This window comes from Phyllostomus hastatus, unplaced genomic scaffold, assembly GCF_019186645.2.
Source record: "Phyllostomus hastatus isolate PE091 unplaced genomic scaffold, TTU_PhHast_1.1 phas_contig_254, whole genome shotgun sequence".
Lineage (NCBI taxonomy): Eukaryota > Metazoa > Chordata > Mammalia > Chiroptera > Phyllostomidae > Phyllostomus > Phyllostomus hastatus.
The window spans coordinates 22,481,323-22,497,662 of NW_025333810.1; the positions used below are offsets into that span (position 1 = coordinate 22,481,323).

A 16,340-nucleotide genomic window follows, 5' to 3' on the forward strand; every position below is an offset into this window, starting at 1 on the left:
CTATTAATTCCCATTGAAAAGTACCACAAACTGATTGGCTTAAAACCACAGAAATGTATTGTCTCAGATTTCTGGAGGCTGGAAGTCTGAAATTAAGGTGTTGGCAGGGCCATGGTCTCTCAGAAGCTTCCAGAGGATTCTTCCTTGCCTTTCCCAGCTTCTAGCAGCTTCAGGCATCCCTTGGCTTATGATAGCATAATTCCAATCTCTTCTCTAGTCATCTTCCATGTCTTCACATGGCATTTCTTGTGTGTGTGTACAAATTTCCTTCTAATTATAAGGATACCAGTCACATTGGATCAGTCCCAACCTAATGATCTCATCTTAGTTTCCCAATAAGGTAATATTCACAGGTAGCACTTCAACATATCTTTTTAGAGGACACATTCAACTCATAACAGCAGGTATTTTGGAGGGCTGAGAAGAACTAAGCAGGAATCACTGAATAGGTGGGTGCTCTGGCTGAATAGAAAGACAAGCCAGAATGGACTGGGGCAAAAGAAGAAGAGTTAGGGAGAGAGCTGGAAGTTCTGAAAGAAGCCTTGTTAAATCACTGCCAGAAAATCAATTGCAAGTCTGGGAGGAAACACATTAAAATGTTAGTAATGGTGGGATCACTGATGACTAATTTTTTTATACTTTTTTATACATTCCAAATTTTGTACAATAAACACAAAATTTTTATAAAGAGAAACAATCATTATCTTTACAGTAACATTCACAATCCTTTTGAGTATGTACAATGGAGAGCAGAAAGGTAAAGTGAGAAAAACACATATATAGAAAAAAAATTAAAGATGATACTGATCCACAATCTGCATTCAATAAATGCTTACAAATAAAAGTTGATTTGAGATATTTATTTAAATCCCCCAAAAAAGTAAAGTAGAAAAAGATGTAGAATTTAACCCCAACACTCCCATTTGCCAGTTAAGCAATAATGAGTGAGTTACTCCAAAGGTTTGTTTTCTCACCCATAAAAATAGATTTTAATTTCCATCTCACCGAGCTGTTACAAGATTCATATGAAAGCATTTTGTGAACAGTCTAGCACAGTGTAAATACTTAAGTATTTTTCAACATTTTCAATATATTAATGAACTTGTACATACACGTATGATTTTGACAAATGGATGGCATAATGAACACGTGAAGGCTGAGACCCGGTCAGGTGAAGAGGAAGAGCATGGGCAGAGGAAGGGAGGACTGTCTCAGCTTTCTGATCCAAAATGTGAGGGGTATTAGTACTAACTGGAAAGAGGAATTACTCAACTGAATTGAATTTGGATTCTATAAATTTTTCAAGTTTCAGAAAAAGTGACATAAGCCTACACTGGGATGTCCATGCTATGTGCCTATAGCACCAGTTAGGATACTTCAGACTGCAACTAACCAAAATGCAACTAAAACAGCCTTATACAAAAAGGGAGCAATAATCTCATATAACAAGAAGCTTGGGATTAGGAAAATCCCAACAGTTTAATGATGCCAACAAAGACCACGCTTCCTCTTCCTTTCCAACACTACTGTACTTTCCTCAATTTTCACACAGCTGCTAACATCAGAAAGGGGCCTGTGTTCCCAAATACCACTTTTTAGAAGCTACAGCAACACTTCCCAGAAAGTTTCCCCACCTTGGAAAATTTCCCACCCTATCTCATTAGCCATAATTATCTCACATGGAACTCCTTCTCTTGACGCATGTGGAGAACACACACCAAACAGTTCAATTAGAAAGAACCAGGGAGAAAAGCAGAGAAGTGGGGCAAATGGCTACTAGGAAGGCAACAACAGGGTCTGCCATATCTGTCTATGTACAGAACATACAGGAAGTTGAACAAAACATGAAATTGGAGTCTGAATGAATAATACTTATGTACTACCAAGGATCAGGATGTATACAGTGAAAGAAGAGGATGGATGACCCTGGGCTGGGATATAGACCGGGTTTCTTGGGCAAGGAAAGAATAGCCTCATTTCCCACCAGTCACTGGTGGGAGGATTAAAGATGCTAATGGGCTCAACCAAAAAAATGGCTGGAGATGTGAGACAAAAGAACAAGAAAACGTGTGTATGTGCACTCCATCCACAGCATTGTAGAATGAGATATCCCCAGCCTCATAATCTAGGAAAACTCCCACTCGTGGAACAGCTGGCTCTAGACTGGTGGAAATTATGGGGTTACCCGTTAGGGGCCAATAGTGGGTGGAGCTCCAACAAATAGCCCAGATGCCCACATCAGGGGATATTTCTGAATTATCAACAATCCCCAGGATGTCCTCCCGACACACTCCCACAGCAATCACCAGGCTACTTTGGTTCTCAACTTCCCAGTAATGTTTCCCTGAAGTGAAAATGTTTTTTCCCAAAACACTGGGTAAGTGTTGAAATCTCTTCACAGACTGCGTGGGCTGCTGAGGATTCCTCCGTGCAGTAAAGTAGTTCCATGCTGAGGAAAATACTGGCCAAGAACTGGCTGGTGTTCCATTTCGCACGCACCTCCCTTCCTGGGAGAAGACAAGTTTGGGGTGAGCTGTGTCTTCAGCTAAACTGATAGCCACTGGAGAGAAAATGAGAGCTGAGATAAGTAACACAAGAGCTTACCACCAGCCCTCCTCCAGAAATACCCATCTTTTCCAATTTCAGTTCCATCCTTCTCCTCCTAATGAGTACGGTCAGGGATGAGCCTCCTCATTGCCTCTCAACTATTCATCAGGTGGGCCTAGTGGGCCCTAGTATGGTCTGTAGCAACCTAAAATTCTCATTTCCCTTTGGCTCCAAAATACGAAGACCTAGAAAATGGGGAGCACATTAGTCCATGGCCCTTGCTCTTCAAAATCAGCATAAAATTTGGAGAAACATTAACAAATTATGACTTACTGAATCAGAACTAGATCAAGGCTGTTGACTAGCTGATTCTTTGTACAGGTACACATGGAGGTCATCATTAACTAGGTTTCTCTTCACTTTTCCAGTTGTTCACTGGGCATCTCCACAGGCCCCCAACAAAGAACTCAAAACAGAACTCATTATCCTAAGTCACCTCCCATATACTTGGGACTTGTCCCCCCACAAATGCAGACATCGTTGTTTTCTGTGTTCTCTAAGGTATAATGGTATTACCTCCACCCAAACACCACATTTGAAATCTTTAGATTATCTGACTATTCTTTCCTTCTGACCCTCAATGACTAATTTTTTAAATATATTTTATTGATTATGCTATTACAGTTGTCCCGTTTTCCCCCTTTTCTCCCCTCCACCCTGTACCCTCTCTCCCACCCACATTTCTCCCCTTTAGTTCATGTCCATGTGTCATACTTATGAGTTCTTTAGCTTCTACTTTTCCCATACTATTCTTGCCCTCCCCCTATCTATTTTCAACCTACATTCTATGCTACTTATTCTCTATACCTTTTCCCCCCTCTCCTCCTCCCACCCACCCCCCTGCTGCTAACCCTCCATGTGCCCTCCATTTCTGTGGTTCTGTTCCTGTTCTAATTGTTTACTTAGTTTCTTTTGGTTTTGCTTTAGGTGTGGTTGTTAATAATTGTGAGTTTGCTGTCCTTTTACTATACATGTCTTTTCTTTATCTTCTTTTCTTAGATAAGTCCCTTTAGCATTTCATAAAATAAGGGCTTGGTGATGATGAACTCCTTTAACTTGACCTTACCTGAAAAGCACTTTATCTGCCCTTCCATTCTAAATGAGAGCTTTGCTGGATAGAGCAATCTGGGATGTAGGTCCTTGTCTTTCATGACTTGGAATATTTCTTTCCAGCCCCTTCTTGCCTGTAAGGTCTCTTTGGAGAAATCAGCTGACAGTCTGATGGGAACTCCTTTGTAGGTTACTGTCCCCTTATCTCTTGCTGCTTCTAGGATTCTCTCCTTCGTTTTTACCTTGGCTAATGTAATTATGATGTGCCTTGGTGTGTTTCTTCTTGGGTCCAACTTCTTTGGGGCTCTCTGAGCTTCTTGGATTTCTTGGAAGACTGTTCCCTTTGCCAGATTAGAGAAGTTCTCCTTTATTATTTGTTCAAATATGTGCTCAATTTGTTGCTTTTCTCCTTCCCATTCTGGTACCCCTATAATTTGGATGTTGGAACATTTAAAGGTGTCCTGAATGCTCTTAAGCTTTTCCTCGATTTTTTGAATTCTTATTTCATCATGCTTTCCTGCTTGGTTGATTCTATCTTCCTTCTGGTCCACTGTATTGTTTTGAGACTCAGATTCCTTCCTTTCACTATTGACTCTCCTCCACGTATCTTCCTGCATCTCTTTTATGGTAACCTGCATCCTTTCATCTAAATTGCGCCCAAAATCAACCAATTCCGTGAGCTTTCTGATCACCAGTGTTTTGAACTGTGCATCTGATAGATTGGCTATTTCTTGGTCGCTCAAAAGGATGAGTCCTGGGGGACTGATCTGTTCTGTTGGAAACATGTCTTTCCCTGTCTCTCCTTTTTTTTTTCCCGGTCTGGTAGCTGTTACGGTGGGGGGCAGAGCCTTAGGTGTTCACCGGGGCTGGGCACCCCAGTCGCTAGATTGTGACGTTATATGTGGGGGCGGGGGCAGGAGCAGGGATGGGAGGGAACAATGGTGGTAGTTCCGGTCTCCTGGGCTCAGACCCTTCTCTGGGATCCTGGGCTGCGAGCTCTGCCCTGGTCCACAATCGCTGCCTCACTGGTTCCACCAGCCGCAGCTTGCGTACTCAGGGATCACCGCTGCGTTCTTGTGCCCCGGATGGCTGTCGCGCCGATTTCACGCCAAATTTTCCCCAACCTCCACGCCCGCCCAGCTCGTCTTCTCCTACCAGTCTGGATGTACAGGTCTACTTCAACTTCTTGGCTGTCCGACTTCCATTCAGATAAATCCTCTATCGGTTCTGGGTGTTATTCTATCTGTAAATTATTGTTGTAAATTGTTGTTGTTCTAATCTTGGTTGTGCGAGGAGGGACGGTGCGTCCACCTATTCCTCCATCTTGCCAGAAGTCCCCTCAATGACTAATTAGTTCACTAAGTCCTATCAAGCCTACGTCTAAAATATCAGTCAGGTTCTTTTCCTCCTCTCCATCCCCACCGCCACAGTCTTTACCCAGGCCTTCTTCAGCATCTCTCACTTTAACTCTGGCTATAACATCCTCCCTGGCCTCCCTGCCTCCAAATTCTCTTCCTTCCAACTCTCCATGCTGCTCTAGTTTGTCTTCTCTTTTTTAAATCAGGACTGGATGTTAGGTTTTGACACAAGCTTTTTCTACATCTACTGAATTGACCAACTTTCCTTTTTTTAGTTTGCTAAGCAGTGAATTGCACTTTTTTTGCCAATGTTAAACCAACCCTGCTTTTCTGGGCTAAATTCCATTTGGTTGTGATGTATTATTCTTTCAATATGTTGTTGGATTCAATCTGCTAAAATTTTAGAACTATTCTATGTTTGGGAAACACTGATCTACATACAGTTCTCTTGTAATGTCTTTGATTTTGGTAATGCAGGCCTCACAGAATGAATTGGGAAGTACTCTCTCCTCTTCAATTTTTTTGTAAGAGTTATTGAAGAATAGATATTTCTTACATGTTTGGTGAATTCAACAGTGAGGCCATTTGGGAAGGGTTTTTAATTTTTTTAATTGTTGTTCAACTACAGTTGTCCCCATTTCCCCCCAGGACTATCCCCTGCCCTACCCATCCTCCACCTCCCACACTCAATCCTCCACCCCCACTATAACTACACACCAATATCTTTAATAGAAATTTAAGTTATTCTAGTTATCTATTTGTTCTTGAGTAAAGTTCAGTCATTTGTGTCTTTTAAGAACTTTGTGCATTTTACCTACTGTGCGTTGTCAAATTTATATTTATAAATTTTATTAGCAGCACAAAGTTGCTCATAAAATTTACTTATTATCCTATTAATATCTGTAGAGTTTGCAGTGATATTCCCTTATTCTTCTCATTGACTTTATGGGTGATACTGGTTAATAAAATTATGTAGGTTTCAGGTATAGCCTCTCTCATTGTTGATATTAATAATAATAGGTGACTTATTTTTCTGGTCATTCTGGCTAAAGGTTTATTAAGAAAATCTCCTGGCTGGGGTAGCTCAGTGGATTGAGCGCGGGCTGCAAACCAAAGTGTCGCAGGTTCGATTCCCAGTCAGAGTACATGCCTGGGTTGCAGGCTATGACCCCCAGCAACCGCACATTGATGTTTCTCTCTCTCTCTCTATCTCCCTCCCTTCTCTAAAAAATAAATTTAAAAAATCTTAAAAAAAAAATCAATCTCCAAAAAGCAGTTTTGGTTTCACTAATTTTTCTGTTTTTCTGTGTTTTATTTTTATTGATGTCTATTTCCATTCCTTTGATTACTTAATCTTCTTTTTCCAGTGTCTTAAGGTGGAAACTGGTCACTGATTTGAGAACTTTCTTTTCTAATATAGGTTAGTGCTATAAATTTCTCCTTAAATTCTAGGGTTATTGAGAAGTTTGTCATTTAGTTTCCTAACATTTGGGAATTTTCCAAGGGTATTTTTGTTGCTAATATATAACATATGCATTAGGATAAAAAAACATACAGTGTATAACTGAAATTCTTTTGAATTTAATGAGATTTGTTTTATGGCCTACCTTGTTCTATCTAGTAAAACAGTTCCAGGTATACTATTTTTTTTTCAAGTCCTCACCCAAGGATATGTTTATTGATTTTTAAAGAGGGAGGGAGGGTAGGAGGGAGAGAAAGAGAGGGGGAGGGCGGGGAGAGAGGGGGAGAGAGAGAGGGAGAGAGAGAGAGAGAGAGAGAGAGAGAGAGCACGAGCGAGAGAGTGAGAGACAGATAGACAAACATCTGTTGTTTCCTGTGCACACCCTGACAGGGGATCAAACCCACAACCTAGGTATGTGCCTGGCCCAGGAATCAAACCTGCAACCTTTTGTATATGGGACAACGCTCCAACCAACTGGGCCACCCAGCCAGGGGTCCATTGATACTTTTTTAAAATGTGTATTCTGGTGTTCTACATATATCAGTGAGGTAAAGCTGGTTACTAGTGGTCTTCAAGCGTACTATATATAGCCTTGCTAATTTTCTGCCTACTTGTTTAAAAATATTGGAAAAAGGTATTAAAAATCCAGCTATAATTGTTGATTAGTCTATTCCTCCTTGCAGCTCTATTAAATTTTTGCTTAATATATTCTGAAGCTATAACTAGGTGTATAAATATTTAGAACTCTATGTCCTCCTGATGAATTAACCCCATTATCATTAGGAAATAACCTTTTTATCTCTGATGATATTCTTTGCCCTGAAATATTTGATATTAATATAACCACTCCAGATTTCTTTTGACTAAAGTTAGCATGGTATATCTTTCTCCATTGTTTTACTTTAAACATATATGGGCCTTTATATTTAGGGCATTTCTTGCAAAATATAGTTGAGTCTTGCTTTTTTTATCCAATCATTTAATCTCATCTTTTTTTAAAGATTTTATTTATTTTTAGAGAGAGGGGAAGGGAAGGAGAAAGAGAGGGAGAGAAATATCAATGTGTGGTTGCCCCTCACATGCCCTCAGCTGGAGACCTGGCCCACAACCTAGGCATGTGCCCTGACTGGGAATTGAACCTATGACTCTTTGCTTTACAGGCCCGCACTCAATCCACTGAGCTACACCAGCCAGGGCTAATCTCATCTTTTAATTAGATTATTCAGACAAGTTATATATACTTATACCACACACACACACACACTTTTTAATCCTCACCCAAGGATATGTTTATTGATTTTGGGGGTGGGGGAAGAGAGAAACACCAATGTGAGAAACACTGATTGATCGCTTCACAATCAACTCCCATACGTGCCCTCACTGGGGTTCAAACCTGCAACCCAGATATGTGTCCTGACCAGGAATCAAACCCGCAACCTTTTTAGTGTACTAGATAATGTTCCAACCAACTGAGCCACCTGGCCAGGGCAGAGGACTTATATTTAATACAATTAATAATAATCATCTTGCTCTATGTTTTCCTTTTTTAATTTTTTTTTCAATTACAGTAGACATTCACTATTATTTTGTATTAGTTTCAGGTGTACAACATAGTGGTTAAGTAATCATGTACTCGACAAAGTGTTCCTTGATATTCCAGCACCCACCTGGCACCATAGTTAAACTTACAGTATTATTGACTATATTCCCCGTGCTGTATTTTATATCCCCATGACTATTTTGTAACTGTCAATTTGTACTTCTTAATCCCTTTTCACTCAGTCCCAAATACCCTCCCCTCTGGCACTCTATTCTCTGTGTCTATGAGTGTATTTCAACTTTGTTCATTTCTTTTGTTCTTTAGATTCTACATATAAGTGCAATCTAATGGTATTTGTCTTTCTCTGACTGAATGACTTATTTCTCCTAGCACAATATCCTCTAGGTCCATTCATGCTGTTGCAAATAGTAAGGTTTCATTCTTTTTCTGGCCCAGTGATATTCCATTGCATGTATGTACCAGTACTTTTTATCCACTCGTCCATTGATGGGCATTTTGTTTGCTTCCAAATCTTAGCTATTGTAAATAACGCTGCAATGAACATAGGGGTGCATGTATTCTTTCAACTTTGTGTTTTGGGTTTCTTTGGATATATATACCCAAAAGTGGAACTGCTAGGTCCTAAGACATTTCCATTTTTAATTTTTTGAGGACCCTCCAGTTCTCCAAAGCACCCATTTGCATTCCCACCAACAGTGCATGAGGGTTCCCTTTTCTCCACATCCTCACCAACACTGGTTGTTTGTTGATTTATTGACAACCATTTCTGACAGGTGTAGATGATACCTCACTGTGGTTTTAATTAGAATTTCTCTAACAACTAGTGACACTGAGGATCTTTTCATATGTCTATCGGCTATCTGTATGCCCCCTTTGAAGAAGTGTCTATTCAAGTCCTCTGCCCACTTTTTAATTGGATTGTTTGGGTTATATATGTTGAGTTATATGAGTTCCTTATAAATTTTGGGTATTAACCCCTTACTGGATTAATCATTAGCAAATATTTTCTCCCATTCAGTAGGTTGTCTGTTTTATTGATGGTTCCCTTTGTTGTGCAAAAGCTTTTTAGTTTGATGTAGTCCCATTTGTTCATTTTTTTCTTTTGTTTTTCCTTGCCTGAGGAGATGTATCAGAAAAAAATAATGTTGATAAGAGAGATGCCAGGCATTTTACTGTTTATGTTTTCTTATATAATTTTTATGGTTTCACATACTACATTTAAGTCTTTAATCCATTCTGAATTTATTCTTGTATATGGGGTAAGAAGGTGGTCTAGTTTCTTGTTTTAAGTATATTTTAATGTTTATGCTATTACAGTTTTCCCAATTTTTCTCCCTTTTATCCCCTCTCTGCCCTGCACTTCCCAACCCTCCAGCATTTCCCCCCAGCCTTAGTTCATATCCATGGGTTGTACATATAAGTTTTTTGACTTCTCTGTTTCCTATATCATTCTTAACCTATCCCCGTCCATGTTATGCCTACCAATTATGCTTCTTACTTCCTGTACCTTTTCCCCACTATTCTTTCCCTCCCCTTCTCCACTGAAAACCCTCCATGAGATGTCCACTTCTCTGATTCTGTCCCTGTTCTAGTTGTTTGCTCAGTTTTGTTTTTGTTTTTTAGGTTGTTATTGATAGTTGTGAGTTTATTGTCATTTTACTATTCACAGTTTTGATCTTCTATGTCTTAGATAAGTCCCTTTAACATTTCATATAATAAGGCCTTAGTAATGATGAACTCCTTTAGCTTGATTTTATCTGGGAAGCACTTTATTTGCCCTTCTATTCTAATGATAGCTTTGCTAGATAGAGTAATCTTGGATGTAGGTCCTTGCCTTTCATGACTTCAAATACTACTTTCCAACCCCTTCTTGCCTGTCAGGTTTCTTTTGAGAAATCAACTGATAGTCTTATGGCACTCCTTTATAGTTAACTTTCTCCTTTCCTCTTGCTGCTTTTAAGAGTCTCTCTTTATCTTCAATCTTGGATAAATTAATAATGATGCCCCTTAGTGTATTCCTCCTTGGGTCCAATTTCTTGGGGACTCTCTGTGCTTCCTGGACTTCCTAGAAATCTATCTCCTTCACCAGACTAGGGAATTTTTCCTTCATTATTTGTTCAAATAAGTTTTCAACTTCTTGCTCTTGTTCTTCTCCTTCTGGCACCCCTATGATTTGGATGTTAGAGCACTTAAAGTTGTCTCATAGGTTCCTAAGCCTTTCCTCTTTTTGAATTCTTGTTTCTTCATTCTGTGCTGGTTGGATGTTTATTTCTTCCTTTTGTTCCAAATCATTGATTTGAGTCCCAGTTTCTTTCCATTCACTGTTGGTTCCTGTACATTTTGCTTTATTTCACTTTGGGTAACCTTCATTTCTTCCTTCATTTTGTGACCAAGCTCAGTCAGTTCTGTGAGCATCCTGATTACCAGTGTTTTGAACTCTGCATCTGACAGGTTGGCTATTGCGTTATCACTTAGTTCTATTTTTTTTCTGGATCTTTAATCTGTTCTTTCATTTGGGTCTTATTTCTCTGTCTCTGCACACTGGTCTAGGTAAATATTTCTTTAACTCCTTGTTGTCAGAGTTCAATGCAGTTTGACTTTCTGGCACTTCTGGTTGTTTATTGTTTTTTAAATTGGTTGTTATCCTTTTTTTGGTTGTGCAAGGAAGCAAAGCGTTTCTACCTACACCTCTATTTTGGCCAGAGCTCTAATTTCTTTTTTTTCCCCATGTATCTGTCCAATTTTCCCAACACCATTTATCAAATAGACTGTTTCTACCTCATCAAATATTCTTGCCTCCTCTATGAAATTTTAATTACCCATATAAGCATGGGTTTATTTCTGGGCTCTCTGTTCTGTTCCATTGATCTATATGTCTTTTTTCCTGCCAGTACCATGCTACTTTGATTACTGTGGCCTTATAGTATAGTTTGATGATTAGATAGTATACCTCCAATATGTTTTCTGTTTGTCTTACTTGTTCCTTTTTCTGCCTTCTTTTTTATTTATCAAATATTGTTTATGATTCCACTTTATCACCTTTGTTTTAACTATTTTACTTTAGTGTTTGCTGTGAGGCTTATCAGAATCTAGCTTCAAGTGATATACCACTTCACAAATAATAATTGTATAATAGTATATTTCCATTTTCCCCTCCTAACATTCATGTTATTGTTGTGTATTTTACTTGTAATATGTTACAAACTTCACAATTTTTTGTCTGTCTGTTTAAACATTCACTTACTACATCATTCATGGTACCCAGAAGGAACAACAAACAGGATGTGTGTGTATTCAGAAAGAGATTATAAGGTATTGGTTCACATGAATATGGTGACTAGCAAGTCCCAGCCTGCTGTGTGTGAGCAGGTTCAAGACCCAGGCAAAACTCATGCTCCTGCTGAAAGGCCTTTAGGCAGGAAAGGCCAAAGCTGCAGATGAAGGTCAAAGGCACTTCCCTCTTGCTTGAGGGTGGGGAAAGGTGCTTCAACACTTTGTTCTAGTTAGGGCTTCAGATGATTTTATGAGGCACACCAACATTATGAAGGACAATCTGTCTTACTCGTAGTTCCCCAACTTAAATGTTAATCTCATGCAAAACACTTATAGCAACAACCAAAATAACATTTGACCAAACATCTGGGCACCCTGTGATTCACTCAAGTTAACACATAAATTAACCATCACTATTAACTTTTAATGATAATTCACACACACAGAATGTGGTTGGTAGGGTAATATAGGTATAATAATTTATGTTTTTAATTTGAACATTTCACCTAAAATGTCCTATGGTGTGCTTGCTTGAGTGTGATGTTATGTTACAGAATCACATGCTTATGATTTTGTAATAAAAAGGGAGGTTACCTGTGCCAGACCCTATATATATTTATATCATTATCATTTCAGGTAATCTTTTAATTCTAGGTTTTTCTTTCAGTTCTTTAAAGATTTTGCTCACTTACATTGTTTCCAATGAGAAATGTGATGACTGACATCTTTATCTTTGTTCCCCTGTAACATATTCTTTTTATCCTGTTACATTTAAAATTTTCTCTTTCATCACTGGGTTTGGTGTAGTTTTCATCATATTTCTTGCACTTAGGGTCTACTGAACTACTGGATCTGTGTACTTACAGTTTTCAATTTTCAAGCTGGAAAATTTGGGGCCATTATTTCTTCAAATATGTTTTGTTTCATCCCATCCCACTTCTCTCCTTCAAGGACCCTAACTACCACATATAATGCTGCATGGAGTTGTCCCACAGTTCACTGATGTTCTTTTCATTTTTAAAGTATTTTTCTGTGTTTCATTTTGCAAAGTTTTCCCTGCTCCATTTTCAAGATCATTAATCTTTTCTTCTGCATTCTCTAATCACCTCTTAATCCAAAGCAGTGTAATTCTTCACCTCAGTCACTGTAGTTTTCGTCTCTAGAAGTTTGACCTGGGGTTTTTTCAAATATCTCCCATGTCTCTATTTACCTATTTACAGAACAGTTAAAATAACTGTATTAATGTCCTCTTATGTTTATTCTGGTCAATTCTGGGTTAGTTCTGATTGATTATTCTCACTATGGGTCATGTTTTCCTACCTTTTTGCATGCCTGGTGATCTTTGATTAGATGCAAAACATTGTGTATTTACATTGTTGAATACATACTCATTTTTTAAAATTCCAATCAATCTTCTTGAGCTTGTCCTGGCATGCAGTTACTAGGGAATAATTTGATCATTTGGGGTCTTCTTTCATGATTTTTAAGGAGGGTCCAACACATGGTTAATTACTCCCCATTAATTAGTCAAGATTTTCCTGAGTGCTCTGTCCTATACCCCATGAATTAAGAGTGTTCCAGTTTGGCTGGTTGACACAGGCATTGTTCCTAGCTGAGCAACAGGAGCTGTTCCTTATAACCATTTTGGAAACTTCCTCAACCTCAGGTAGTTCTTCACGAGCATGTGCGGATAGGTACTCTGCTGAAAGCTCAGCGGGTGCCTCTGTAGATCATCAGAGCTCTCTGTCTCTGTATAGCTCTCTCCTCTCCAGTACTCTGCAAACTCCCACTTTTTTTTGTTCTCCCTGGACTCTCAGTTCCATTGTTCAACTCAGGGAGTCTGCTTGGCTCCACCTCTGTGAACCCTCCCTAAGATGGCCAGAAAGCTCTCTCAAGGCTACAGGCTGGAGTAATCATAGGGTTCTCCTTGTCTGTTTCACATTTGCAACATGCATATGCCTTGGTACTTCCCTAGAGATCCATGAAATTTGTCATCAGCCTTTCCAACACTCATCTTCTCAGCCTCAGCCCCTGCCTTTCCCCACAATGCACCTTATGGTTTAGTCACACTGGATACCCTCCATTCCATTTTTTCCACACCTTTAGCTCATGCTGCTGCCTGTGCTTGGACAGGTATACTCCCTTTTTCATGCGGCAAGCTCCAAGTCACCCCTCAAATCCCAGAGCTATCAGCTCTGCTGTGAAAACTTCCCTACTTCATCCCCCATCAGAGGTCTTCCTCTGTACTTCTGTAATATTTTATTCATACCACTGATACAATGGATCCCACAGTATTACAGTGATATGGGTCTGTGTCCCCAATTTGCTTATGAATTGTTAGAAGAAATAGGTCCTTTTCTTTTTGTATAGCTGGTGGCTTATAATACACAGTATGTGTTAAATAAATGATTCTTGAATGAAGCATAAATCCATTTATTCCTAAGTAGTTATCATTTTTCCTGACCCTGCTGTTAGCTGTATATGCTGCTTCCTCATTCCTTTCCAGACTTCTGTTTATTCTCTTACTGAAAGACTTATAAGGAGCTCCAACTCCTAGAAATTCTGCTCACCTTGGAATCGCTTCAGCATTTCCTTCATCATTGGTACATGACACTCAGTCTTCACCTGCAGAACTTCAACGGAATAGTTTACATCCTGGTTCTCACTCCTAAAGAAAGTACAGAAGGCAGTTCTTCTTAATAGATAACTAGGGCAGCTAAGACCCCAACTCCCATGTGAAGAGTCCAAGCCCAAAGCTTAGACAACTTCTCTTCTATTCCTCCTTGCAAACATGAACAGAATTCCTCCTCCACAGACCCTTACGGTGTGCCCAGATTGACCTATGGAGCCCGGCCTTGTTTCCCTTCTGCTCAAGCTGTATTTTTACTATTCCACTCAGACCCCCATAAAGTAAGAAGGAGATCATACCTGGTCAAAAGATCTTTTGGATTCTGTTAAGAGAAGAAAGAAATAAGTAAGTTATGTACCTTCCTCTTGAGATCTGGTACTCAACTTTATGAGCAGGTATTTTTCTGTCAGTCACTTTTATTTATGTCACATATGATCTCATGCTGCTGGAGCCAATGAACTGACACAGTGCAGTCCTTTTTTTTTTATGTGACCCCTGCATACTATCTGACAATGTCCATCAATTCTTTCCTTGAAATCCTCTTCTTCTTCCTTTAGCTCTATGACATTAACTCTCTCCTGCTTTTGCCAACTTCTATTCTCTTTCCATCATACATAATAACAAACATTGGTGAGGATGTGGTGGTAACATAAAGTGGTTCAGCCACTTTGGAAGAGAGTTTGGCAGCTTCTTGAAAAGTTAGATATATATATATACCATACAGCCCATCAATTCGGCTCCTGCTATCTACCCAAGAGAAATTGACACATATGTGCACACAGAGAATGATGAACAGAGTTCACAGCAACACCATTCATAATAACCAAAAGGTGAAAACCACCCAAACGCCCATCAACTGCTGAAAAAGTAAACAAAATGTGGCATATTCTACAATGGAATACTATTCAAGAATTAAAATAAGAAATGCAAATGCAATACTAATATATGCTACAATGTGAATGAACCTCAAAAAAACATTATACTAGATGAAATACATACACAAAAGAACACATATGATTCTTTGTGTGATATAGCCAAAAAAGGAAAATCTATGGCGTCAGAAAGTAGGTGGTCTGAGGCTGAGGGTAAGAATGGAGATGAACTGTAAACAAACACAGAGGGATCTCATGGAAATGCCCTAAAACTGGACTGTGGAAAGGATTGCACAAATTGATGAAACTACAAATACCACTCAGTTTTACACTTAAAATGGGCAAATTATATCTCAAGACTGTTGTGTTTTTTTAAAGGAATATATCAAAGTGGTTAATTACCATTTGAAAAAGGACTCGACCTCATTATTCATCAAATGCCACCTACCTTTCGGGAGAAGGGAAGAAGTACTGATGACTGAGGGCATGAGATAACATTATACGTCATTTAGGATGGCTAAAGTTCAAGAATTCACGACTCTAAGCATGGATGAGGATATAGAGAGCTGGATCTCTCACACTTGCTAGCTATGGTGTAAACTGGTACAACCTCTGTGATCAGGAATTGCTCTCCTTGGCACTTAACTGACAGAAAATGTATACATATGTGCACCAAAAAGACGTGTTGAAAACTGTTTTTTTTGTAACAGTAAACACCAGAAACAACCCAAATTTTACTATTCAATAAAATGAATATGTTTTCATATACTGATATAATGGAATACTTTCACCCCTTCTGTATCCATGGTTCATATGTATGCAGTTGGTTGTAGCTATGGATTTGACCATCTGCAGATGAACAGATGAAAATATATGTTACATTGTTGCTGACTATGTAGTTAGGCCTACCATGGTTATACCTGTAATAAACATTTACATTTTTTCTTGTTATCATTCCCCATTCCCTAAAAAAATATAGCATAACTATATACATTGTATTAAGTATAATAAGTAATCTTCAAATGATTTAAAGTATACAGAAGGCTGTGTATGGGTTATATACAAATACTATGCCATTTTATGATAGGGAGTTGAGCATCCATAGATATTGGTATCCATGGTATCCATCTCCCCCATGGATACCAAGGGATAACGTACTATACAGCAGGGTTTTCAACATCAGCACTTTGAGCTGGATGAGTCTTTACTGGGTACTGAAGGGGAAGGTATGTTCTGTGCATTATAGGATGTTTAGCCTCTACACACTAGATGCTATTAGTAACCACCTCCGAGTTGTGACAACCAAAAGGGTCTCTAGACATTGCTTGCTCAGGGAGCAAAATCATTACTGGCTGAGAATTACTGCTATGCAGTGATGAAAACAAATCATCCACTGCTACCTACAACAGTACGAATTAATCTCACAAACATAATGTTGAGCAAAAGAAGCTAGACGCAAAAAGAGTGTATACCAAAAGAATCTTATTCAAAAGCAGGCAAAACAAAACAGTGTGAGAAGCCTGAAAGG

General features: G+C 39.0%; 1 protein-coding gene across 2 annotated transcripts in view; it reads right to left on the reverse strand.

The window, feature by feature from the left end:
• Window positions 1-625: 625 nt before the first annotated feature.
• TRIM4 (tripartite motif containing 4) overlaps window positions 626-16,340 on the reverse strand; it is a 28,402-nt gene continuing 12,687 nt past the window's right edge. The window contains exons 4-6 of one of the 2 annotated variants that reach the window (XM_045838084.1): window positions 14,240-14,262; window positions 13,882-13,979; window positions 626-2,560 (exon numbers count right to left, since the gene is read on the reverse strand). In XM_045838084.1, coding sequence (XP_045694040.1) covers window positions 1,974-2,560; window positions 13,882-13,979; window positions 14,240-14,262 — 708 coding nt within the window. In that variant the 3' untranslated portion in view covers window positions 626-1,973. Of the gene's footprint in view, window positions 2,579-13,881; window positions 13,980-14,239; window positions 14,263-16,340 lie in introns of both variants that reach the window. The other variant, XM_045838083.1, reaches the window with a different exon arrangement.